Raw genomic sequence first — 27,104 nt, 5'->3', positions numbered from 1 at the left:
CCGCGTCTTGCAGCTCAAGGCGGAAATGCGTAAGTTGAGGGCAGACCTCGAATCGATTCGTAAAGAACAGCACGGTCATGGCAGCACGTCGACCGCACCAGCGCAAAAACCAGTGCTGGGTCAAGCAAAGCGTAAGGCGCCCCCTCCCGAGTCGACCGAGGCTGCGGTGGAGCTGATGGCGGAGGCGTCCGTATCGGCTTCCATGCCCGCCGCGACCATCGCGAAAGGATCGCTTGCAGAACTCCTCGATCGATTAGCGGAGGCGATTAAGACACAGTCCGGAGCTATCGAGCAGCAATCCGAGACCATCAAGAAACAGTCTGAGGCCATTGCTACCCTCAACCGCAGAGTGGGGATAATGGAGGCTAAGCTTGTTGACGTAAGCAGACTGAAGGTGGCCGGTAAAGTTAAGAAAGCACATCAGGATTCCGAGGCGTCGGGCAAGTGCACCCCGCTCAAGGGGATGCTAACTATATAGAGACACAATGGCGGACAACACAGGCAAATTATTTGTGTGGCAATGGAACTGTGCCAGCTTCAAGAGGCGCAAGGCCTCGCTACAACAGTTCGTGAAAGCACAAGCGGACAAACCGCATGTCCTGCTCCTACAGGAGACCCTTTGTGAGGAAGCGACCTTCTCGGGTTACCGCGTTGTCTCGACGAGAGGAGACGGTAGGAGAGGGGTAATCACTATGGTTAAGAAGGCAATTTCCTTCCAGGAGCACGATATCACAATAGGCAGAGCTGATGCTAGCACTAGATTGGAGGCGCAGCTGGTTGAGATAATCCCTAGTGGCAGGATGAAACAGAGCATATTCGTCCTCAATGTGTACAGCCCTCCGACAGATCAGAGGCAGAGTTTTCGCGGACTCCTAGGCAGGGCAGTCGCCATAGCGGGTGACAGCCCTCTGATAGTGGCAGGGGACTTCAATGCCCCGCACATGGCCTGGGGTTATAATAGACAAACGGCGAAGGGTGTAAACTTAGTGAGCACGGCAGAAGACTGCGCGTTGACCCTAGTGGCGGACCCCCGCTTTCCCACGAGGATAGGCACCTCGGTCTCGAGGGACACGATGCCAGATCTGGCTTTTGTTAGAAACACTGACGCAGCCTGGACTAACTTGCAAGAAAATTTAGGGAGCGACCATCACATTGTGGCGTTATCAATCAGGATCAGAGCGGCCCCGCTTAGGATATTTAAGTACGTTGATTGGGATCTGTTCCGAAAGATACAGGACGAAGATGAGTCGGAGTACGGTGCACTGGAGGATCTACTCGCGCAGGTCAAGATAGACGTTGAAAGGGCCACCAAGGAAATATCCACAGACCTTAAGACCCCCCGGATGGACGCGCGCCTGGCGCATCTCCTGGAGGCCAAGAGGTCTGTGCTGGAGAGGTGGAAAACGCAAAGGCTAAACCGCAGGCTGAGAAAGAAGATCGCGGAGCTTAATCGCAGCATAGAGGCACACTGTCTGGAGCTCAACAGGCAACAATGGAACGAAGCCTGCTCTGCAGCAGACGGGCGAATGCGCACGGGGGGAAAATGGAACCTTCTTAAGTACCTGCTCGATGATAAACAGACCAAGGGAAATCAGAGACTCTCCGTAGATAGACTTGTGCATAAGCAAAAACAGGAAGGTCATTCCGAAACGTCCCTTCTCCGAGACCTGGCAAGAAAATATCTTCCGGTAGGAAAGGATGAACTACGGGAATGCCCTCAATACGTGGGGGAGGGCGCCCCAAAGCTCGATGATCCGTTTTCTGAGGCAGATATCAGGGATGTGCTCTACAATCTCAATGGTAGGTCAGCCCCTGGGCCGGATGGCTTAACCAACCGGGTTTTGAGGAACCTGGACGACCGGTCCATTAGCACCATTACAAAGGAAATCAACAAGGTATGGGAGGAAGGTAGTGTTCCGGACTCGTGGAAGCAGGCGACGGTGGTACTGATTCCTAAGCCTGGAAAGCCCCCAAGCCTGGACAACCTCCGGCCCATTTCACTAATGTCATGTTTAGGTAAGGTTGCCGAACACGTTATACATAACAGGATCTCAAAACACATAGAGCGGGAGGGGTTGTTCTCGTACAATATGGTAGGGTTTAGACCATCTCTTTCCACGCAGGACGTCATGCTACTGCTAAAGAGACAGGTTATTGACAACAGGACTAGAGACGTCAGGGGCATTCTTACACTAGACTTGTCCAAAGCCTTCGACACCGTGTCGCACGACTTCGTCTTAAATCAGATTTCGGCATTGAACTTGGGAGGTAGATTTTTCGCGTTTGTGGAGTCCTTCCTGAGGGGCAGGACGGCGGTCGTCAAGGTGGGGCAGACCAAATCAGAACCATTCCCGCTAGGAAACAGAGGCACGCCACAAGGGGCGGTGATCTCCCCCCTCCTATTTAACATTGCAATGCACGGACTCTCGAAGCGGCTGGCCGCCGTGCCAAACGTGGGACACGCGCTGTACGCCGATGACATTACGATCTGGTGTCCGGGAGGCTCGGAGGCGGCCGTGGAACAGGCACTCCAGGAGGCCTTGGACGTGACCCAGTCCTTCCTGGAGGGCACGGGTCTCCAACTTTCCCCGACCAAGTCAGCGCTCATGTTATACAGACCGTCAAGGCAGGGGGTTCGGGGGCTCGTGCCGCTCGAGCAAATCCCCATAGATGTATACACGCGGGACAGCCAGAAGATCCCCAGGGTGATTTCGATTAGAGTTCTAGGATTTTTGCTCGATGCCAGGGGCTGTAATGCCAAAACCATTGCGCATCTGACCGCCAAAACCGAGAATATTCTCAGATTAATCATGAGAGTCTCCAATAAGAAAGGGGGCCTAGGCGAGGACAACCTACTTAGGGTGCATCACGCTTTTCTTATGAGCCACATAAACTATGTGGTCTCGGCCCTGCAGTGGACAAAGACTGAAAGGGACAAGCTTGACACGTTGATGCGGAAAAGCGTCAAGAAGGTCCTGGGTATTCCGATCACGGCGAGCACGGACAGGCTAATGCAGCTCGGCGTTCTTAACACGACCCTCGAACTCATAGAGGCGCAACGAGCGGCGCAGATCACGAGGCTTTCGGGCTCCAGCGCCGGTAGGCGCCTCTTGGAGGCTGCGGGCTTGCAGCCACGTTACAATCGCAGCGAGGTGGTTCAGCTGGACGAGAACTCCAGAGGGACCTACGTCGTCAGTCCCTTCCCTAGAAACGTTAACCCGCAACATAATGCGGGCAGGCGAGCAGCTCGTGCCAGGGCGATATTGAAGAAAACGGTCGGCATGGAAGCCTTCGTGGACGCAGCTCAATATGGGCGCTCCGGTAAATTCACGGTCACGGCGGTCAGCGAAAAGGGCGAGCTCCTATCTGCGGCCTCGGTAGGCGCTGTGACGGCCGACGTGGCAGAACAGGTGGCGGTGGCGCTGGCGATGAAGGATTCACAAAGGCCGTATATCTACACTGACTCACGCGCGGCCGTCAGGGCTTTCGCTTCGGGAATGGTTGCGAGACAGGTGGAGGTGATTCTGAAAAACAAGTCCAGAACTAATTGTGACCCCGTGCATTATATTATATGGTTCCCAGCTCACATGGGCGACAACGTGCTGCCGGGCCGCCCGAACCCCAATGAAATTGCTCACCGCCGTGCGCGAGAATTGACGCGCCGCGACGGCGATGGGGCTACATTGCATCTGGAGGAGCTCAGCCAAAGCGACCCGTTATTAACATTTCACGAGATCGTCTCCCAATATAAAGAGGAACGCAGGCGCTTCCCGCCTCCACATCCAAATCTATGCAGATCACAATCGATCACGCTTAGGATGCTTCAGACGAGGTCATATCCCTCGCGAAGTTTCTTTAGCACGATTTATCCAGAAATTGACCCACAGTGCCCGGATTGTGGGGAGGTTAGCACTCTACCTCATATGCTCTGGCAGTGTCCTGCGTTACGGGATACGTCCCTCACCAGCGAACGGGACTGGGACGAGGCCATATCTAGTACGCAACTCAAGTTCCAGTCCATGGCCGTCCAGAGGGCCCGTGAAAGAGCGGAGAGGCTTGGCTTCCCGATTCCGACATGGGAGCAGCCAGCGGCAAGCCGGGGGCCTCAACGGGTCTCCACCGGCTAGTCCCTCAGGACCTCAATAAAAGTTCATTGTCTGTCTGTCTGTCTATAGCGGTCGCTTCGTTATGGACGCGTTCGTGGTAAAGGCATTCGACTGCAATGGTATTACACGCACCTGTCGTGCGGGGCGTTAAATACACAGGGAGTGGTGTCCGCCTTGATGTACTTCCTCCGCTCCCACCAGTTCGGCTACCACCGTCGCTGCCGCCAAAGATGTCTTCATCAGTATTGTCAACTTTTTCCTCACGGAAATCTGCGATGTCATTAGTGGGAGAAAAAGATTACAAAGGCACGCTTGAAGAGTAAGAAACGTTAAACAGCAACATAACAGAAATAGACATCTCTCATCAGTCAGATTATGCTACATTGATAAATTGCGCCCTAAAGTAAACGTGCGACAATATACGTCAGAGCTCAAGTGACCACATTAGACAACTTTATATAGGTACAATGGGGAATATCATGGGCATTGCACTGTCTAGCCTATTATCGTAGGCTCACGGCGTCTGTTGGACTTGATCACGTAGCAAAGCTACACTTCCCTGCACACAAAGCACACTGTCACGGCCAGGATGTGTTATACATACATGGTGCTTTAGGTTCAAGAACTGCCGTTCGTTTAAGGTGAGCTGTGAGCTGTGGAGAGTAAGCAAAACATCCCCTACTGTGTACTATTAACATTTACCTACTAGATAATTTAAAACCGGTGTCTCTGGCGGGGCAGCATGGGCTCGAAGGCACAATAGTGGAGTCGAACACGTAGCACTAGTTTCTTGCAGCAATGCTTTCCCAGACAAACTTGTTTACAGACATCAGTGACGCCAAGTGACAAGCATGCTTACATCGCTTTTAGTGGAACTTTAATGTTTGTATTACTCATAACCCGAAACCGGCACTCGCACAATCTAACTAGAGTCATACATTTGTACCGGCACGATTATTTTGACTACTATAAGTTGGTAGTTTTTCTTGCTCATTGCAGTACACGCAAGAAAAAACGGCTAACGACCACAAGGTTTATATTGATGCGTGAACGAGGCTTTGGGCTTGTTCTTATTATTATCGTCATGTTCTCGGACACGGTGACCTACACAGCAGCCCGTACGATCTGTAAGCTGCTCCCCACACGTTATGTAGGCGTTATTGTAAATGCAGTAGACAAATTGCATTACCTGTTTCTTGTTGCTATACATCTGGTGCTACCTCACGTTATTGGGCAACAAAAATATACAAGCTTAGAACAGGCAGCAGCGACCACTACTGCTTTAAATCTCTCAGCTACCTTCTTCAAGTGGTGGGAAATATTTAGTATTGGAATAACCACAATTACTTTTTTTAGCTTTCTCAGGGGAGCTGCACAGTGAATTCTGAGGAACGTAATTGCCCAAACAGTGACTTTGAACTGGCGTTTGAATGTTCACAGAATAACTAATTCTTGGGAACGTGCGAGTTATGTGAACCCGTTTAACACAAACAATGTTTTGAAACTGACGTTGGAATGCTTAAAGAATACCTGACTCTGCACCGTCTCTACGATTAACCCTACGTAGAAGTCTCGTTTGCAGAGCATCGTGATTGGGCTTTGCCTAACACTCCTCTAGCTGTATGCATAAATACTGCTTGTGCCTTAAGGCATATAAACAAATTGATAGCTTTTAGATCTTAGTCACTGATCTACTTCATTCACGTTCATTTCATTGGCTCCCATACAATGAAATACCTGAGGTTAAGATATATCGTCTTTCACCTCCCTTAACTGCGCTTTTAAGACTCAGTATGAAGTAAGTGTTGGCATAAATGTGGTAGCGTGTTAGTGAACACATTTCAATGTGTCTCTGTTACTCCAATGTTGCATATAGTGCAGTTTAGGGTGATATAAAGCGAGAATAAATCACATGTTAGAAAAGCAACGATGACATTGCTTCCGTTGGAACGGAGGGTGTAAGTGATCTAGAGCTCCTTGATCCACGATCAGTTGAGAAACTTATGCGAGCTAGATACTTTGTGCCGTCGGGCATGCGGACAGAATGCTCTATAGAGCGAGAATGATACGTGCGTGGGACTTTCTGCCCATTTATGCTCACCCTCGCGATTCGCATTTGTGACACTCACAGATTGAAAGACAGGAGTCTTTGAATGGTTCGTGAGCTTTAGTTGTTCGGGAAGAAAGCCCCATACGCCAGAAATACTGTAATTCTCGTCTATCCCGAAATTATGCCTTCCTTTTTGCTACTTTTTTTCCAGTATAGACGCCTGGATCAAACGAACATGCCGTGATTGCGCGAAAAACGAAAGATGGGTAGTGGCGCCACTGTCTCGCTCTCTCCAATGAAACGGAACCCGATGGATCTTCTTTTTTAACCTTCGGTGCAATGGGCCTGTTGTTATAAGAGTAAAGGATGCAGTGATCAGGTTTCATGTGCCAAATTGAAGATACCATGATCAGGCGAGTCGTTTAATTATTTATTTATTTATTTAGTACCCAGAGCACCCATTCAGGCATTACAGCGGGGGGGGGGGGCACAGATGAAAAAACAAGCGTAAAAATTACAGGTTTGCACAAATTCGTGCACGTGAACAACATATTATTATACGCCGACACTAAAGCACGCAGCCAAGTTGCACGCAGCCATGTCGCACATAGGCACGTTACAGATGTCACATGCCACATGTGAAAAAAAAGTACATAAAGCAGAATGATTACGAAGAGTCATAATGAAAAAGCGAAAAAAAAAGACAGAGTGAATAATAGGTTGTCGCACTGTATCTTAATCGCCTCATTCTTTTTTTTTCAAAGTGAAAAAAGAGGCACTAAAAGAAAATGTCACTTGCAACTGGGAATTTTTTATAGGTCATGATAATTGCTAGACGTACACGCTATATTTATCAAGCCTTAGTGATCAAAAGATTGTGTTACCTTTCATGCAGAACAGAACTTGTTAGGACAAGAAATTCCTACAACTGAGGAAGGAAGTCTGTTCCATTGACTGATGGCTCTTGGGGAAAAAAGAGCTGCTAAAGGCCGATGTATTAAATTTGTATTCTCTTATCTTGTGTTCATGATCTTTGTGTGCTGATGTGTAGTGATGCTGGTTTATGTACACGTCACGCGGAATTCGAGTATGAGAGTGATATGTGCTGTGTAAAAGCTTAAGTTGAAGGGACGCTCTTCAGTGCTGGAGAGATTGCCAGTTTGGCATTGCCTTAGATTTAGTTTCACTAAACTGCCTGTCATACATAGCTATATCTAGTACATATCCTGCGCCACGGACTGAACTTTTTCTATTCTTTCTTTGTTAGTTCCTGATGAAGGGTTCCACACAGAGCATGCGTATTCGAGCGCAGATCTTACATATGATTTATAAAGTAACTCCCGGGTTTGTTGTGGAAACGCATCTGTATTTCGTCGTAAAAATCCCAAGCTCCGACAAGCTTTACCATAGCATAATCCGCGTGCCGATTCCATGATAAAGAGGGGCAAAAGTAAACGCCTAGTTATTTATATTCACACACCATTTGTACTGGAGAGCAGCTTATCGCGTATTCATATTTGCCAGGATTTTTTTTTTCAGGAGAACCTCACAAACACCTTTTTCTCGAGATTAAGTTTCATTTCTCATCGCTCACACCACTCGTGTATGGCATATAAGTCATTTTGAATTGCGAAGCCGTCACTTTAAGATATAACCTTACGGTAAAATATACAGTCATCTGCAAATAACCTAATAGGGGACTGTTCATTTTCATTATTGTCATTGATCTAAAGTTCGAAGAGAAGGGCCCCTAGAAATGATCCCTGAGGTACCCCTGACGTAAAATTGGTTGTTTTAGATTGTTCGCCGTTTACGACTACATATTGTCGCCTCTCGCGTAAATATTCGGTGATCCATGCAATAACTTGAGGATTAATAATAAAACTGGTTTGTTTTTGCGGTAACAAATAATGTGAAACGGTGTCAAACGCTTTTTAAAAGTCAAGAAAATACAGCCAACCGACGATTTGTCGTCCAGCGCTGCCGCTAAGACAGTGTGCTCCCTATAAGCTGTTGGACGCATGATAATCCTCGTCTAAATCCATGCTGATTTGAGTTAACTAAAGAATTACTATCTATTTGTTTGACTACTGCAGTATATAAAAGATTCTCTAGAACTTTACTGCACAGAGAAGTAAGTGATATGGGACGGTAGGTATTAATAGCGTTGATCGAGCCAGTTTTGTGTATAGGAGCAACGGATGCCATTTTCCCATCAGGCGGAAGTGAACTGTGTTCCAATGACATCTCAAAAATAATATTCAAGTACATTGACACTATATGAGATCAAACCTTCAGCATAAAATTGGGTAAACAGTCGGTGCCCACAGCTTTTACACAATTTAAATCACGGAGCGGTAATTCAATGCCCCAAGCTTCGATCACTATGTTAGGCATGGGTCCGGATTCGTGTTTCAACAATTTCAGATCTTTCCGAGATCTGTTGGGGCAGAGAACACTGATGCAAAATAAAGATTGAACAACTTGGCTTTTTCTGTGGTGTCGGAAATTGTAACATCGCCATCGGTGAAAGCAGGGATAGAAATTTTGTCTTTTTTGTTTTGTTTTATATGCTTCCAATGTTCCTTCAGCCTTTACTTTATTTTACTTTCTATTGTTTTAAAGTAGGCTGATTTTGTTTGTACTGTAGCATTCTTCACGTGCCGCGTTGCCAGTTTTGGTTTGCGTAAGTTCTCGTTAGAAGGGTATCATTTGAATGAACGGTCAATTGTTTGCCTACGCTTCACTACAACGTCCAGTTCTTTAGTGTACCATGGCTTACTTCGATTACGCCTTCTAGTCCGTACCCACGATGGAACAAACCGGTTGTACAGTTTAAAGATTTTCTCTTTAAATAGAACCCACAGGTTTTCCGCAGAATACTCATCTGCAAGTGTTTCGAACACAACAAAATACGTTCCTAGTGAAGGATTGATTGCTTGGATATCAGCCTTGGCGTAATTATACATGCACCGACTCTTCGCATTGTAAACGCTTACATGTTTTATATTTATTTGGCAGAGCACGACGTGATGATCCCTTATTCCTTGCAATATTTCTGTGTTCTGGACCATTTCTGGCATATTTGTGAGAAAAAGATCCAGCATATGACTTCATCGCGTAGGTTCCAGCATAGTTTGTCCTAATGAAAACAGGTTAATAAAATCGGCATAACTGCAAGCTGGCCTAGTTGGAACAGATTCATCTTAAAACGTTTTGTGCGCAAACAAACAGGGACGAAGAATAGAAGAAACCCAAGGACAAGCGCCCTTTCTTGTATTTCTTCTATTCTTCGTCCCTGTTTGTTTGCGCTCAAAAAGTTTCAAGAAAAATCGGCAATTTCAGATTTAAAGCTAGTGGAGCTTCCAGAGGCTATCGGCTGTTCATTCCAGATGAGATTAGGTCGATTAAAGTCCCCACCCTCAAGTACGTAATCAGATGTGATTTTTGTAGCTGTGTCGCTGAAATGACACAATTCTCGCGCTGAACCAATTGGTGGCTTGTAGAAGGAGCAGACTGATAGTGATTTGCCATTCGAGAGTTTCAGCTGACACCAAACAGCTTCACTCCCATCCTCTATAATATTTACGTGTGTAGAAGGAATGTGCTGGTCTACCAAGATAAATATACCACCTCCCTGATAATTTCTATCCTCTCTATAAACTGTAAAATTATCAGGAAATACTTTAGAGCTCGCTACGCCTTCATTGATCCATGACTCGGAGCCAATAACTAAACTAGGTTTGACCATGCGTACTATGTTGCTGAAAGCATCCACTTTGTTTTTAATGCTCCTGCAGTTGACTACAAAAAAAATTGAATTCCATAAGGACCTATTGGGACATTTGCACTGCACAACCTTCTCTGAAAGGTCATCATAGGTGTACTTTATGGCGTCTATGTAAAGTATGTCACGCTTTAATTGCACACGTGCGTCCTTACTTTTATGTTCCTGAGCGAACCGTCACAGGTTTCGCCTTCTCGTGCACACTGGCTCGGAAAAGTCTTCCGACATACTGATACCTGTATCTTTCAAATTCTTGGGCTTTCCTTAAATCAAATGTTTATCTTTCAGAGATCCAAACCTTGAGCTCAAGGGTCGCACTTTCCCCTCTCGAAATTTTCCTTGTCGATGGGCTTTTTCGATCGACTCAGGGTTAACTTGCAATTTTGTTGCGCATCCTTCCTTCAAAAGCAATTGAGATGACGACAAAGATTCGCGAATATTTGTATCAGGTATGCGGTAGAACACGAGCTTGTACCGCCTACTACGATTTTGTGTGCTATTACGATTTATGCCTACTACGATTTTGTAGTAGTGAGGGATCCATGAATATTTTTGCCCTCCTGTAGTTCATTACCGTTCAACCAATTCATGACAGAGGGATCTGTTTGTATTTTGCCACCTTTGGAGTGCAGCCCCTCCAGCCGGGATCTGATCTTGCCCACATGGCCTACAAGCCACTGGGCCATCAAAGCGAGTCACATTAGTCACACAACTGAACGTTTATTAACAGGCATAGTTGGCGGCCGATTTGGCATAGTTGGCGGCTCTCACTTATGAATTATTTTTCATCTAGAAACTTGCGTTATACTACACTCCTAAATCTTATTGCCGCATGGTCGGTGCGCACTGGAGAGTCCGAAACATTAGCGCCACTTCAAAGGCTACGTCAATTCATGTTCCATGCTCTAGGCTAGTGCAATGGCCACTCAGAGACGACGAGACCGTGGAAATAGGCATGGGATACTTACCAGAGTTCAGGAAGACGACCACCAGAACGCCGACCAAGACAACGAAAAGCAAGCAGAATGCTACCAAGCAGAATCGTCCGATGCCGGTAGCCCTTCGGGTTTAAGAGAATAGAAGCAGAGGAGTCAGCGACGTGTGTTAAGCAGGATGTAATCTAGCATTTTATGTGTTTGAGCGCACTCTGTACCGTATTTTTTATGGAACAAAGGTGGCACTGCATACTTGCACAAGTGAATGAGCTGAGGAAACTATGACACACATATTGATATGCAACCTAAGGGGTATTTCTTTTATAAAAATTTATGAGACTCTAGAGGATAGATCTGCACGACAACTGAGAAACATCAAAAGCAAGACAGCGAGGGACAAGCAAAACAACACTGAAACAATAATTTCATCAATTTTTGAGGTGAATATTTAATGCGTGCATATGCATACATAATAAAAGAAGCGTGTCGAGGAATACGTTAGTAAATCTGCACCAACCAAATGAGCATTCTTACACTGTTTTAGATTGCTGATTCTAGCTTTATTGTTTCCTTCTCAGATTTTTTTAGGTTGCTCGATTTTCAGGACATGTATCACATGTAGTTCCCCCTTGCGTAGACCTCGCGAATGGGAGTGTCATATGTCATGCCATCTGTCTGCTGATATTAACACGTACGTGTTTGCTTAAAATATATAAATCATCATTTCAATACCAAGAGCGCTATGAGATTCATCTATACCTAATTGGGGGCATTCAAAATGTACAGTCATCTCGCAGCACTGGCTGGATCCGCCTTCTTTTTAAGTTGAAGTTTCACTGTGCCAGAATTTCGTGCGGCTTGGTGATCATGGCCTTGTGGCCATTTCGGACTCTAACAAGACATACTCGTCTTCAACGTCCAGCCAATATTGAAAAGCTAACTTCACTCTGCGCCTGCCCCTCCCCCCGAATGGACGAAGACAAGCATGCTGTTTTCTGCCTCTTGTGATACCCGCACAAACGACGTTCATAAGAGACGTAGTACCTTGAAACCGAAACCATCGCAGAGGCCTCTGCTCACGGCGACTTGCTCTTCGAACCTCGGCTACGTACCCCTTACTATCACACGCTCAAGAATTTTCGATGGCAGCCACTAAAACAGTTTTGCGTCTTACTATACCCCACCTTTGCTCCATTCGCTAGAAAGCGCCTGGCACGTGGAAGATCCAAGCTCCCGTACTACAGTGCTGTTGGACGAACTCCATGCGTGTACCATACACTGTCGTTGCTATACTCGTGTTGGATTCTCGATTTAGCGCGTGAAGTAAAATTCTGCGCTTTAGGTAGCGCACGCATGTCCGGTGCAAACGTATGAGGAATGTTATCGGCAATTTGGGGGTCAGGAGTTGATGTGTTGCGTGCGGTCGCTCCAGCCGGTTGCGGCGGAAAGCATCACGTGTTCCCACGATAATGCTTTTCGCGTGTTGTCTCTCTTCATGCATTGCCTAATTATCGAACTGCTTTTGTGATCACGCGTTCGTGAGTTCAGGAATTAGCTTTTTACAGACGCTAGCGTTTCATGCACAGCGCAACAACCGTTCAAAGGCGTGGTTGGGTGCACTTTGAAGCCTGGCGCCTCGACAACAAAACCGAGAACGAAAGTACACTCGGTAATTAAGTACCAAATGGGAACATGGAAAATGAACGCACATGCTAAACTACAGCGCACTGCGTGATGAAGCAGCTACAGATTCAGGGTCGACCGCGCGGGTATCGTCCATATCCATGCCGTTTGTGAATTGATGTAAAGACGAGTACAGCGATGTGGACTGAAGTCGTACCAATTGTTCAATTTTTTTCTTTTATCTTACATATTTCTTAGTTCTGGCATCTTTCTCGCATCTTCTAGGACTCGGGAAGGGAGAGGGGTAAACACTTGCCGCAGCAAGAAAACATGCCGGAGTCAAAGCAAAGGAAACTACGTATTGGTTGGCCACTGTTTATCATGCAGATTTTATTATGATGGTGATATTTCTGATAACGATGGCCGAAAAAAACAAGCCAGCCTGTTACCGGCGTTGCCCCGAGCACTCGGCACCGCGTATGGCAAGGGCGAAATCCACAGCTATGCATGTAGCTAAGCTTTCGAGAGAGCGCTTTCGTTATGCCATGCCTTACGCAAGAGGGCGAATGGCACCTTGTGCAAGTCAATAACGGGAATTTGATGTTTTAAATATTGCTATTAGACATTTGGCAAAAAAAATGCACCACAATTCTACGCTCCGCCCATTCAAAAAATATACAATTACCTTTTCGAGTACTTAACTATTACATTAGTAGACAATAAAAAGAGAGCCTTGAGGAATACTTAAGAAACATTTCAAGTTGTTTCATGACAAGCTCGCACAAGCTCGTTTACACTTACGGCATTATACATAATAATACACTGCACTATGCGTTATAAGAAGTCCGGCAGCCCGCAGCAATCATCGCCTAAGGGATTCCTCCGAGGTACAAAAGGCTGCTCTTGCTGACATACATATAGACTGACAGAGTTTTTATCGGTTATTCTTTTTAACTGTCGCAATGCGCGGTAGTATCGATTCGAGAAATATTCCACCAGCATTTTCTTCCTCTTTCGTTGAAATAATTTTTTTTTGAAATGCGTGTGTCCGATAGCATGGCGCTGCTTCTTGAAGTGAATATTTCTATTAGGCGCAAATTTCCGGATTAGACATCCGAATGACTGGGATGCTAAAGAGGAATAGTCACTAATGTACACTTAATGCGCATGCATTGTTTGCCGAGCTCCCCAGCCTGTCAAGTCATAAGTAAGATGCCTTGTATCTGCTCAAAATGCGTAATTTGCAGACATTTATTTCTTAGTGTAGTGTAAATGTAGATGAATGATAGCTTTTAAGCGATAAGGAAATATTTAAAGCAACAAAAATAAAATAAAATGACAATACCATTAGTGATAAATACGGCTGCTTAGAAAATGCATGGGAAAGCCTATAGTAGGGGGGGGGGGATCATCCGAAATTTCCGAGTGGATCATATTGAAATTTGTGGTTGGATCAACTCGAAATTTGTAGGTGAGCCAACAAAAATATGGGTGTGGGCCAGCTTCTAACTTGGGAGCGGGCCCACGTAAATCTATTGGGTGAGCCAAGTATAAGTTTGCCAGTGCGCCAACTTGAAATTTTGACATGGGGCAAAACAAATTGGGAGGTGGGACGACTTGAAATTTGGACGTGGTCCCACTGAAATTCGGGGGTGGAGCCACTTCAATTAGGAAGTAGGGCTAAGCTGAAATTTCAGGGTGGCCACACTTAAATTTGGGAGTGGGCCAAGTTGAGTTTTGGGGTGAACTAGTGTAAAAGTTAGGGCACCACTGTAGGTTAAATGAGGCATACAACTCCTGCGGGACCCGCCGTGGTTGCTCAGTGGCTATGGTGTTAGGCTGCTGAGCACAAGGTCGAGGGATCGAATCCCGGCCACGGCTGCCGCATTTAGATGGGGGCGAAATGCGAAAACACCCGTGTACTTAGAATTAGGTGCACGATAAAGAACCCCAGGTGGTCGAAATTTTCGGAGTCCTCCACTACGGCAAGCCTCATAATCAGAAAGTGGTTTTGTCACGTAAAACCCCATAATTTAATTTTTATTTTAACTCCTGCGGGGACGTTAGAGTATCCGTCTCCCGTGCAAGAGGACCGTGATTCAAATCCCGGTGCCGCGCAATTCTCCACAGGAAAATACAAAAAAATCGTGTGTTGAGAAAATTGCACAAACAGGCCTGGAGTGCGGCCTGATCCCGGTGACCAGAACCGGTAATGCACTCTCTCACCAGAGCAGGATTGGCCACCCTGGTGCAGTACTTGGCCACAACCTCCTATGTGAATACAACAATTAAATTCCGGCCCTCAGTTCCCAGCAGCCGCGAAGCAACTGACCACGGCGGTAGTCAGATCTGTGACGCTGCAGAGGGTGCTAAGAATACCTGGCTCCGGACAGGCCGCCATTGGAATCTGAACCTGGCAATGTTTAACGTTACAACGCTATCTAGTGAGGCGAGTCTAGCAGTGTTATTGGAGGAATTAAAGGGTAGTAAATGCGATATAATAGGGCTCAGTTAGATTAGGAGGACAAAAGAAGCATAAACAGTGCTAAAAAGCGGGCATATACTGTGTTACCGGGGCTTAGCGGAGAGACGAGAATTAGGAGTCGGATTCCTGATTAATAAGGAAATAGCTGGTAACATACACGAATTCTATAGCATTAACGCGAGGGTGGCAGGTCTTGCTGTGTACAAGAGGTACAAATTGAAGGTGGTACAAGTCTATGTCCCTACGTGCAGTCATGATGACCAGCAAGTCGAAATCTTTTATAAGACGTGGAATCGGTGATGGGTAAAGTCAAAACAAAATACACTATACTCATGGGCGACTTCAATGCCAGGGTAGGCAAGAAGCAGGCTGGAGACAAGGCCGTGGGGGAATATGGCATAGGCACTAGGAATAGCAGAGGAGAGTTATTAGTAGAGTTTGCAGAACAGAATAATATTCGGATAATGAATACCTTTTTCCGCAAGCGGGTTAGTCGAAAGTGGACGTGGAGGAGCCCGAATGGTGAGACTATAAATGAAATCGACTTCATAGTCTGCGCGATCCCTGGCATCATACAAGATGTAGACGTGCTCGGCAATGTACGCTGCAGTGACCATAGGATGGTAAGAACTCGAGTTAGCCTAGACTTCAGGAGGGAACGGAAGAAACTTGTACACAAGAAGCCAATCAATGAGTTAGCGGTAAGAGGGAAACTAGAGGAATTCCGGATCAAACTACAGAACAGGTATTCGGCATTAACTCAGGAAGAGGACCTTAGTGTTGAAGCAATGAACGACAATCTCATGGGCATCATTAAGGAATGCGCATTACAAGTCGGTGGTAACGCCGTTAGACAGGAAACCAGTAAGCTATCGCAGGAGACGAAAGATCTGATCAAGTAACGCCAATGTATGAAAGCCTCTAACCCTACAGCTAGAATAGAACTGGCAGAACTTTCTAAGTTAATCAACAAGCGTAAGACAGCGGACATCAGGAACTATAATATGGATAGAATTGAACAGGCTCTCAGGAACGGAGGAAGCCCAAAAACAGTGAAGAAGAAACTAGGAATAGGCAAGAATCGGATGTGTGCGTTAAGAGACAAAGCCGGCAATATCGTTACTAATATGGATGAGATAGTTCAAGTGGCTGAGGAGTTCTATAGAGATTTATACAGTACCAGTGGCACCCACGACGATAGTGGAAGCGAGAAGAGCCTAGAGGAATTCGAAATCCCACAGGTAACGCCAGAAGAAGTAAAGAAAGCCTTAGGTGCTATGCAAAGGGGGAAGGCAGCTGGGGAGGATCAGGTAACAGCAGATTTGTTGAATGATAGTGGTCAGATTGTTCTAGAGAAACTGGCCACCCTGTATACGCAATGCCTCATAACCTCGAGCGTACCGGAATCTTGGAAGAACGCTAACATATTCCTAATCCATAAGAAAGGTGACGCCAAAGACTTGAAAAATTATAGACCAATCAGCTTACTGTCCGTTGCCTACAAAGTATTTACTAGGGTCATCGCAAGTAGAATCCTTAGACTTCTGTCAACCAAAGGACCAGCCAGGCAGGATTCCGTAAAGGCTACTCAACAATAGACCATATTCACACTATAAATCAAGCGATAGAGAAATGTGCAGAATGTAACCAACTCTTATACATAACTTTCATTGATTACGAGAAAGCGTTTGATTATGTCGAAACCTCAGCAGTCATGGAGGCATTACGGAATCAGGGTGTAGATGAGCCATGTGTAAAAATACTGGAAGATATCTATAGCGGCTCCTCAGCCACCGTGGTCCTCCACAAAGAAAGCAACAAAATCTGTATAAAGAAAGGTGTCAGACAGGGAGATACGATCTCTCCAATGCTATTCATAGCATGTTTACAGGAGGCATGGAGTGGGAAAAATTGGGGATAAAAGTTGATGGAGAATACCTTAGCAACTTGCGATTCGCTGATGATATTGCCTTGCTTAGTAACTCAGGAGACCAATTGCAATGCATGCTCACTGACCTGGAGAGGCAAAGCAGAAGGGTTGGTCTGAAAATTAATCTGCACAAAACTAAAGTAATGTTTAACAGTCTCGGAAGAGAATAGCAGTTTACGATAGGTACCGAAGCACTGGAAGTGGTAAGGGAATACATCTACTTAGGGCAGGTAGTGACCACGGATCCGGATCATGAGACTGAAATAACCAGAAGAATAAGAATGGGCTGGGGTGCGTTTGGGAGGCATTCTCAAATCATGAACAGCACGTTGCCACTATCCCTCAAAAAGAAAATGTATAACAGCTGTGTGTTACCAGTGCTCACATATGGGGCAGAAACCTGGAGGCTTACGAAAAGGGTTCTGCTGAAATTGAGGACGACGCAACGAGCTATGGAAAAAAGAATGATGGGTGTAACGTTAAGGGATAAGAAAAGAGCACATTGGGTGAGGCAACAAACGCGGGTAAACGACATGTTAGATGAAATCAAGAAAAAGATATGGGCATCGCCCGGACATTTAATGAGGAAGGAAGATAACCGATGGTCACTAAGGGTTACGGACTGGATTCCAAGGGAAGGGAAGCGAAGCAGGGGGCGGCGGCAAGTTAGGTGGGCGGATGACATTAAGACGTTTGTAGGCACAACATGGCCACAATTAGTACATGACCAGGGTAGTTGGAGAAGTATGGGAGAGGCCTTTGCCCTGCAGTGGGCGTAACTAGGCTGATGATTATGATGATGATGAGTGTAAAAGTTGCACGTAGGCTAACTAAAATGTGGGTGTTAGTGAACTTAGAATTATGGGGTGGGTCAACTTAAATTTGAAATCTGGAAGTGGGTCAAGTTATATTTAAGTGTGGGCCAAATTGAAATTTTGGGGAGCCCGACTTCAATTCGTGGGTGGGCTAACTTCAGATTTGTGGCTGGGTCAAGTACAAATCCGGGGGTCGGCAAAACTAAATTTGCGCTTGGGCCAATTTAAATTTCGGGATGGGCCAAGCTGCAATTTCGGGGTGGCCCAATGTCCAAATGAACGCCCCTCAGCGTTCTTAAAGTTGTAAGCACCTCGCTTGTAAGCGGACGCGTTGAGACCCTAGGCGCGTTTTCAGTGGGCCTTAACAAGGCGCAGTCAGAACCCAGCTAAGAGCTTGCGTGGACAAGGAACGCTCGCATTACGCAGGCTTGCTAGAAAGAGGGCGAGGGTGAAATGGAATTCCACTGCATCACGGAGATGCACTCTGCCCTCACGCAACGCCTCACGTGCTACTACGGCAGCTTGTGTTCCCCTCGGACCGCTCTGTTCCGTAGAGGCGCGCTCGTGCCCGGCGTTCTGGCTCGATTAGTACGATTGTATTGCACATACTCGCGGACAACTTTCTGTGGCAATGAAGGGAAAGCTATGGGGGCGGAGGTTCTGCACACGTGTTACTGCGCCAAGTAGTTCGCCAGCGTTTGGCAATGCTTTCGGTTGCTTGGACCAGACTCTGAACCGAAGCAGCTTCCACATGGGACGGTCTCGCTTTTGCCCAGACGCCGAAGGGAAAAGCGGAAAAATAAGTAATCTTTACATTCAGTGCTGTATTTTATCTTATTTAAATGTTGCTAATAAGGTGTTTATGTTTTATCTTTCCCAGCTAAAACTAACGTGGATGAAAACACGGGACTATTTTCAGAAGCGCTCTCACATGTGCACTCTTTGCCTTCGTTGTGTTCCCTTCATTGCCACAGAAAGTTGTCCGCGAGTATAATAAGTCTGAGCGGCGAGAAAATCTGACGATTGTCTACTACAGCCTGAGCATTATTATTTGCCACCGGAAAGGCCATCGCTAGACGCGCGTAAGCTAGGAGATGCAAGTAAGCAAAACTAAGCAAAAACGAAGTCACAGTCTAGCCAATCAATGCTCACGCATTAGTAGCAAAGTTTCAGAATTTGTCACGTTATCATTTACAAATAAGGGCAGACGCTGCGATTATAAATTTTAAAACGAGCATAAGTGATGTTACCTCATGCGAAATTCTTTTTTAGGCTTCGGTGAATTCCGAGGTCCCTCTTTGCGAAAAGTGCTGATTAGTGGGTAGCGTTCCATTTATGGAAACTGAACGCCCATAAACATTTTATTAAATTTTGGTGGTGGTTAGATATAAAAATAGTAGTCCTAATACTTCTGATAAGCTCTGCATACTTCGCGTCTGTTCAGCTTCTGATTCGCAACTGCAGGATGAAGCTTAGTTGATTGGTCCAAAGTGAATTTAGGATATGTGAGGTACCAAAAGGACAGAGATACTTAGACTATCCTGCATATGCTGTCCGACTCGTCAAGTGGGCCACATTCGGAGGCTATTTTTTTCAATGTTATGCGAACATTTGGAAATATGTTAAAACTTGACTTTAATCAAGATATGGTAGATATATGGCAAACTAAGGATATCAGCCTTGTAATACATACTTTACACTGCCACCAGTAATTTGCCAGGAATTTGCATAGGTATGCTAGAAGGATGGCAGGATGATGATATGCTCGACATCTCATCTTCATTTGCATCCAGGTGAAGCATTGCAACGATGTAGGCCCATACATTTCATGCAGGCAATTTTATGAAAGATATACCTGGCATCAAATTTGTACGCCTCTTCTCTGCTCAATAAAGTTTGTTATAGATCACGCTGCCCTGGAAAAGGGCGAACAAGGATATTTAGCCCTTCTCAAATTGTACACGTGATAGCCTGCTCATGTATCAACGGTTTAAGCATAGGCACATGTCAATTCGACACAAAGAGAATCAAAGCGCAAGACAGTTATGGCATGTTCTGTTGGCAAATTAAACGTTACCGTGAACTATTGTGCTGAATAAGCGACCACACGTGCTTGCGACTCGCACAGCTCCGACGAACGCTCATTCGACGAACGCGTCTGCCGTGCATACTGCACGGATTTCTACTATATATCTTCGCTGCAGAGGCTGTCCCAGTAGTATCGATTGGGCACACTTTCGGTGGCTTTAGTGTGCCCTTCAGCCGCGTACACACAAGCATCACCTAATTCTCGCTTCGTATTTTTACCGAAATCTTGGTGCTGGAGCACAGAGAATAATGCAGAGAATACATTGCATAACGATTCCAAAACGCAGCGTGGACTGCTGATTTGTGTTGACATGTGAGATGAAGATATCAGCGATCGAGTCGGACATCTGACATTGTTATTACTGCCACCGGGTCCTGCATTTTAGGTGCTTGCATTACGTTATTTTTGTTATATCACTGAGCCAAGTTGAAACGTTATTCAGATTCTTCTGAATCCTTCAAAATCAAAAGTAAGCTGAATATGCCATGCACCATTTTACATTACGAAAACGTTGCCAGCACTCATGAAAAGGTTGCCTTGTGACAGCCACAAATTTCGCTTTTAGTTTTTGAGTTACTCCAAGCACAAGCCGGGACCCAAGCTGCACCTAATATGATTTAATGTGTTGCTGAAAAGGGAGTATTTTTGGCGGCAATACACACGCGATCTGTGTATGGACAAGATTTACGTAATAAATATGCGTATAAATAACTGCCATCATGCACTGAACCAGGAACGAGTCAGGCACCATCACTTTACATGCACCTCTACGGGAAGACTGCTGCAAGGAAAGAGGAGTACAAGTGTTATATAAAATACTTACTCATCATCCTTTGAGGCTAGAAAGATTACATTTCTTTAGAAAGCATAATATTGTTTGTAAATGTTTCTATTCATCAAGGAGACTTACTAAGGTACACAAAAATCAAGATTGACGCGAACGTTAATCACACTCAACTCCTTATATTAAATACTTTTTTCTGGTTGGTTTCTTTCTTTCCTAATCAATGGGGCGAGTAATTATGCAGCGTAGAGGCATATTTGTTAGTGGTGTAGACATGTATGAAATAATTACTTGCAACATAAACGCCAAGGAGGGCGCTGCAGATAGGCAGGGACGGAACCGCGGGAGAACCCGACCATATGGTCTACACGTGAAACAATACATTGAGAAACAACTCATCCACGGAGAATTTGGTTCGGTGTGTCTTGCATGAGACCGATTGTTCTATGCCAGACGAGTCTGCGATTTCAGAGGTCTACAAGTATACGATGAGTGCAGCCCTTTGCGTTGGAAATGTGTGAAAATTGTTAGTCTGGTAAAAGTACTCCGCTCGATTTACAGCTGCCGATATAAAAACTTCGGCTACAGTGTAATACTTGCATCAGCATCATTAATGATAGGATGCAGGCCGTTCCGTAGTTGTTTTCAAGCCCTCGGGTACAACAAACGAATGCACGAGAAATATTCAAATGTTTTAATTGACCGCAAGCTTAGCGAACGAATTGCCGATAAGTTAGTGAGCCATGGTGGCCGCTTGCGTCGGAGGAGTTGTACAGGGGGGGGGGGGGGGGGGGTACGTTTGACTAACCCCTTTACTTCGTTCACATAGGCAGATTTTACTGAAAATCTTGCACAACAGGGATGCAGTGCCCGCCTTCACAGAGAGCTCTTACAATACAGGTTTTCTTAAGAGGAAATTTCACCCATTTCTCATGCTGGACGTATAATGTGCTAATGTGACATGCCGATGGGAAAGAGCACTCAGGAGTGGAAGGCTTTGTGAATTTGGTCTCTGATCCTGAGGACGTCTGAAGAGTGCGATAACTTGTTGGGTATCGCTCTCCTACGTATGAGTTGCTCGGGTTCACAAAGATCGGTGTAGACCATTTTCTCCATAACAGTATGGCTTGTAAAACAAAGTTATTTTTCTCTTCGGCGTACAGCTAAATCACTCTGATAATGGCGATCCCGATTTATTGGCACCCCCTTTGAGTCGGGTGGGGACATTCAACTACCCTGCTTGAGCTAATCAGATATACTGTACGTGCTTTTATTTCGTGAATGTTTCTATACATCTCCGTATTTTTTTCTCTTCCTGAAAACGTCTCAATCTACTTTATAACGTTAGCTAGGCCTGTAATGGATCCCGTCATTTAAATCTCTGCCCTGCTTGTTTTTCATCAATACTCTAATGCATCTTGCAATTCTCTACTGTTGACAGGTTGCTGCTTCCATCCCCTCTAAGTGCAAACGCTTCGTGAAGTTGCGCGCTACTTACGTCTCTAACTGCATGATTCGTGGTGTCCGAATTTTCGCTGCAGGGTACACATGCCTCATCATGTTGCGAATATTCGCTCTGCGAATACACGACTGTGCCACAATGGTAGTGCGCTGTGAAGTAACTATTGCATGGTGCTAAGTTAATCAGACTACACGCGCGTTGTAAGCTAATTTCGCGGACTTTGGTAACACAAATGAAAAGTCGCATAATTTTTTCTTGCCACGATTGGCAAGAAAAAATTGCTATCTGCAAAATGATATCCTAGGTGGGGGGGAGGGGGGCGACGATGTGACGTTTTCAGTACGTGACCCACGGGTCCACTCTCCGTATCCTCCGTCCAGCCATCAACATGAAATGCAGTATAACTAAGTGACTGTTTTATAATAATACACATTCGCAGTAAGAAGAGGTCATTCATTACTTGTTCATCAGCGGCAGTTAAAGCGCCATATACTTACACCCTTTTAACGAGCGCACGATGAATTGTGGTTGACAGTTTAGCGTTTTGAATTCTTACCGGCTAAGCTGCTGTCGGCTGTGCTGCTCAGAAGCAGCTGTGACTGTTCACCTGCAAATTACAACAAAAAGATTTCGTCATCTATGCAGAGGAAGTACCTACGTTTCTGCTTTACTCATTTCGTGCCTTTTATATATAACAGCGATATTGTAAATTATTGTGTAGCAGATTACTTAAGACGTTTAAATTGTCATAATTTTAATCTTCAAGTCCATGAATGTCAAAGAAAGACAGGTTATTTGGAGGGAATATATAAATGCTGAAAACATCGCGTCATCCTTCGTCAGGCATCAGCTCCAACTCAGTTTTTTCAGTTTTTTTTTTTCACCATAAATTTATGTTAGAGTCCCTTCGGACTCTAACTTGTTTATAATAATGTAACTGCTTAAGAAAACATGAATAACATCTGAAACATCAAACTGAATAAACTACTTTGTTGCCCGGAAATTTACGCCACAATATTGTCTTCTCTTCATTAAGTTGTGCCCTCAGTGCCTCTGCACCTTAAGAAAAGGTATTTTGAGTGGCGGGGGGGCTTAGTTTTCAAATTGCAGGATTGAAATAGGTGAATTTCCCCCCAAGAAAAAGCTGTCAAACATTATCATTATTATTGATTTATATATGCGACTAGAGATATATCCCATTGTTCTTCAATATGCAGGAATGTTAGGTAGTTCCAAGATCAGGGTGTCTACCAAGTTGACATTTCCAAATTCCCTGAGTTTTCCAGGTTTTCCCTGAGCACCTTTCCGAAATTCCCTGAATGAGTCAGATCTTTGTTTTATGTCAAGACAGGCTGACACCGCGTTGCCCGATGCTGTCACTCTCTAGTAAGCATGCTGAAAAAAAAATGACTTAATCCAGTTTGAATAGTAAGGAGTAATATATATTTTATTTAAAAAGAAAACAGAAGGAAGGTGTTAGTAAAATGCACAGCGAAAGAAATGGTAAAGCCCATTCCAAATTGAGTCGAACATTTTCAAATACGAATGAAAAGGAGATGCATACATAAGTAAATATTTTTTTAATATCAGCTATTTCTGTCAACTGATAGCAAGCTCATCTGTATGAGGTGCTGAACATTGTCACAACTAAGGTTCTCTCTCAGCAGCTGGGAAGTCAACCTCAACTGTCCTGACATACTCTTAGCCCGTACACAACATCCCAGTGTTGGGTTTCACTGCGTAAACAATTTATTTTGGTTTGGATGAGGGACACCTGTGTCTCAGCATCAGCCATCACTTAGTTTTTTTAGCTCAAGCTCTTTCAAAAAGGTGGCGGCACCCTTCCTTTCCCGTTAATTCTTCAGTGCGTCGGTCCTTTCTGTTCTCATCCTGCTTCTAACACGCTTTCACCACATGGATCATCTGAAGCATCCTCTTGGTCAGTTGTACAGTCAACATTTGATTTCTTGGATTTCCGAGGGGCCGCAAAAAAAAATTGAAAAAAAACGGGCAGTCTGAAAAAAATTAATGCATGTCTTTAACTGCCTTTAAGGGCTAAAATTACCACAGGCACGTCTCAAAAAGCTCTGAAGGCCTGCCAGTACGCTTTTTAGGCATATCAGGGCTTGTACTGTGACAGAAGACGGCGTGCACGCATGTGTAATTAAGTAATGTATACTGTGTCCCGCGACAATTGCCCCCTTCCCACGCTTGTTATGCTTCACCGCCTAACATTATTGTACCGAGGCGAAGCTAACTTTCGCAGACTGGCATTACGCAATGCGCTGTGCTCTGCGAGCTTCAAAGCCAGTCGCTAGGATTACAAAGGCGGAGTCGGTGCCATTGGTGATAGCGGCGAATTCTTTCAATGAAAAACACGGCACCGCATGGCGAGAAGCTTAATAGCGAACATAGAAGCAGCTAGGCCTGACGTTGCCGCGGTGGTGGTTACGGATTTGCGGATTTGCCTGCGAGAGTGCCGGTTCGAGGCGGCGAGATAATCAAAATAGCGGCGGTGGAGGCTTTGATTATTGCCGTTTCAGACCTGCAGTCGGGGCAATATACATTGACTATATGGAGTACGTGGTGGTGCCACAAAACCGTGCAAATTATCGGGCATGTCCGAAAAATCGGGCGTCTAGAAAATCGGTCGTTAACTACTCCGGCAATACATCGTGCCGATGACACGGCGTCAATAATGATTCGTTGCGATTCCTCTGTTACTGGAGCCAGCATTAACACGACTTTCGTTCCCTTTCAATAAAGTTACAGCTAATTTTCCCTGATGGAAGCACAAATTCCCTGAGTTTTCCCTGAGTTTTTCCAGACTGTTCAAATTCCCTGAGAATTCCCGGTTTTCCCGGTTTTCCCGGTTGGTAGACACCCTGAAGATAAAATAATGGTGAATGACTCAGATGCCCGCGGGAAAGTTCTTCATCGCCACTGAACTTCAAGAACCTGCTTAAAACATATTTATGAAATAGAAATACTTCAATGGGATACTCAACAAGGGAACAAATTAACAGATAAATTTCCAGACACTCTCATCTGATAAGTAGCTAGCAGGTATTCCTGAAGAAAAAAACCTGTTTACCAGCTAAATATGGCCCGCAAAAACAGTACAGGACATATACTCGAAGGAACGTTTGCTGCACTATAAAACCATTATGTTTTCGAACCGAAGATACGAATCAGTGTTCCTTTTTACGCGGAGTGTTACTGGTGTCCAACTGGCTATAGTACTTTCAATTTGCCAGGCTTTGATTGGTGTCTAGGTTAAAATAGAGGAAATCGCAGCCTCTCCCGGCTCTTCATAGCAAGCAATTGACGCGGATAAAAAACATCCATCCGAAACAGTGTCACGAGAGACGAAATAATCTCTGCTTACCGGCACCGGTGAAGAACTGACTATCTTCTGAAACGCACACACAAAAAGTGAAGCCGCTGGCAAGTGACGTCGGCATGAGACTAACACAAAGGTATGCACCTAATGAAAGTCGCAGTCCTTGCTGTAACAAAAAAAGGAAAATGTATGCCTGAAGAACAACCACTTCATTTACAGATCAGTCACATGACCTAAAGAAGGCGCTCAATGAGAATCAACCAAGAGGCCTTGTAAGCAATTCGCTGATTCCTTAAACACAGTTGTGCGCAAGGAAGTACTGTGTAATTTTAATTGTCACTTTCACATTACAAGCGAAAGTTTAGATGGTCACCTGGCGTGCCCTGAAGAAACGGGCGGTCGTCGCAGAGATTGAGAACGCACTGCAAGCGTCGGTTTTCATCTAGTGTTGGTTGGTAGGTTTGAATGAATGTGACATAAAGAATATCTCACGCAAATTTTCGAATCTATTAAAAGTAGATATTTGTATAATGTTCTTGCTTAAACAAGCAACTTTCACGCCTGCGTAGCGCGAGTTGTCTACGTGAATCTCAAATATATTTTAATCCATGCTATGAATTGACCTACTTCATTTGCGCATACGTACACCTTCGCGTTTCGAGGCGGAACACTTGCGTGCCTGTTCAGCGAGGCATGCAACTTGTTCGGCAGCTAGAATGTGCTTTGGTCCCATGACACGCACCTACCACCGAGCCCTCACTGACAATGCACGTGGCCACGCAGCTGTTCTTTGTGACCACGTGACTGACTAGTGGATGAAACTAAAGACAAACCTCGGGAAATAGGCAAAAGAAGTTACGGTGCAATCTACTTACCTTTTCATACCCACTGTGCCACACTGACACGCGCATTTCCAGGGTTTGACCGAAAATGGGGACATAGCCAGTGGCGCATATTCAGTACCAAAGTTCTGTATATACATAGGAACGTATCTGGTGGCGCATACCCTTCTATCCGTGTTGGGTACTGGCCAATAGAGACCTGCAGCGAAGCTGTCTAGTGAGCAAGACAGCAGTCAGTGAAAATACAGCGGTCCAAGCTCACTATATATATGAAATATATCCGGTGTGTTAGCCACGGGGAACCCCAAGCCAAGGAAAGGAAAGAATAAAAGCTGCGTTTTAAAAATGGGTGCCGAAAAAATGGCAGCAAAGGCGAGAGTGGGATAGATTGAGGTGTTGTTCGTAAATTAGGGAATTTGCAGACGTCAAATGGGGTCAACTGCCACACGACGAGGGTGGTATGAGATCGCTCGGGATGATTTTCTCCTGCAGTGCAGAGGAGAAATAATCAGAGTAATAATAATGATGATGATGATAAAACAGCGCAATGGGGATGAATGTTGAGTATAGGAAGGGACAGCAGATGATGCGTGTCCAACTAGTAGACGTACCGAATGAAATGAAAATAAGCGCAACCAACTTTTTACGACGCAGTAAGTTTCTTATTTGTGACCATTTCACCTCGCCTAAAACCTAGTGGGCACGTGCAATATTGGCCTAATATGTCACGTGACCTCTAGCTCCAGTATTACTGATGTAAAAAGCCTGCTTGTTACCAACCCTAAGCTAGGTAGCGGCGATGCTTTTTAAACGTCCTTTAAGTTGGTTGCATGAAATTAAACAATATTTATAT

The 27,104-nt window shown here is 45.2% G+C and overlaps 1 protein-coding gene across 5 annotated transcripts in view; it reads right to left on the bottom strand.

Moving 5' to 3' along the window:
- The window catches only part of LOC135917831 (uncharacterized), a 265,446-nt gene that overhangs the window by 235,435 nt on the left and 2,907 nt on the right, over positions 1–27,104 (bottom strand). For 4 of the 5 annotated variants that reach the window (XM_070536081.1, XM_070536084.1, XM_070536080.1 and 1 more), the window contains exons 2-6: positions 25,455–25,575; positions 22,623–22,673; positions 20,644–20,659; positions 10,912–11,003; positions 4,239–4,376 (exon numbers count right to left, since the gene is read on the bottom strand). In XM_070536081.1, coding sequence (XP_070392182.1) covers positions 4,239–4,376; positions 10,912–11,003; positions 20,644–20,659; positions 22,623–22,673; positions 25,455–25,530 — 373 coding nt within the window. In that variant the 5' untranslated portion in view covers positions 25,531–25,575. The remainder of the gene's footprint in view (positions 1–4,238; positions 4,377–10,911; positions 11,004–20,643; positions 20,660–22,622; positions 22,674–25,454; positions 25,576–27,104) is intronic. The other variant, XM_070536083.1, reaches the window with a different exon arrangement.

Source organism: Dermacentor albipictus, chromosome 3 (genome assembly GCF_038994185.2).
Source record: "Dermacentor albipictus isolate Rhodes 1998 colony chromosome 3, USDA_Dalb.pri_finalv2, whole genome shotgun sequence".
In the NCBI taxonomy this organism is placed as follows: Eukaryota; Metazoa; Arthropoda; class Arachnida; order Ixodida; family Ixodidae; genus Dermacentor; species Dermacentor albipictus.
This window is presented reverse-complemented; position numbering and strand designations above follow the sequence as displayed.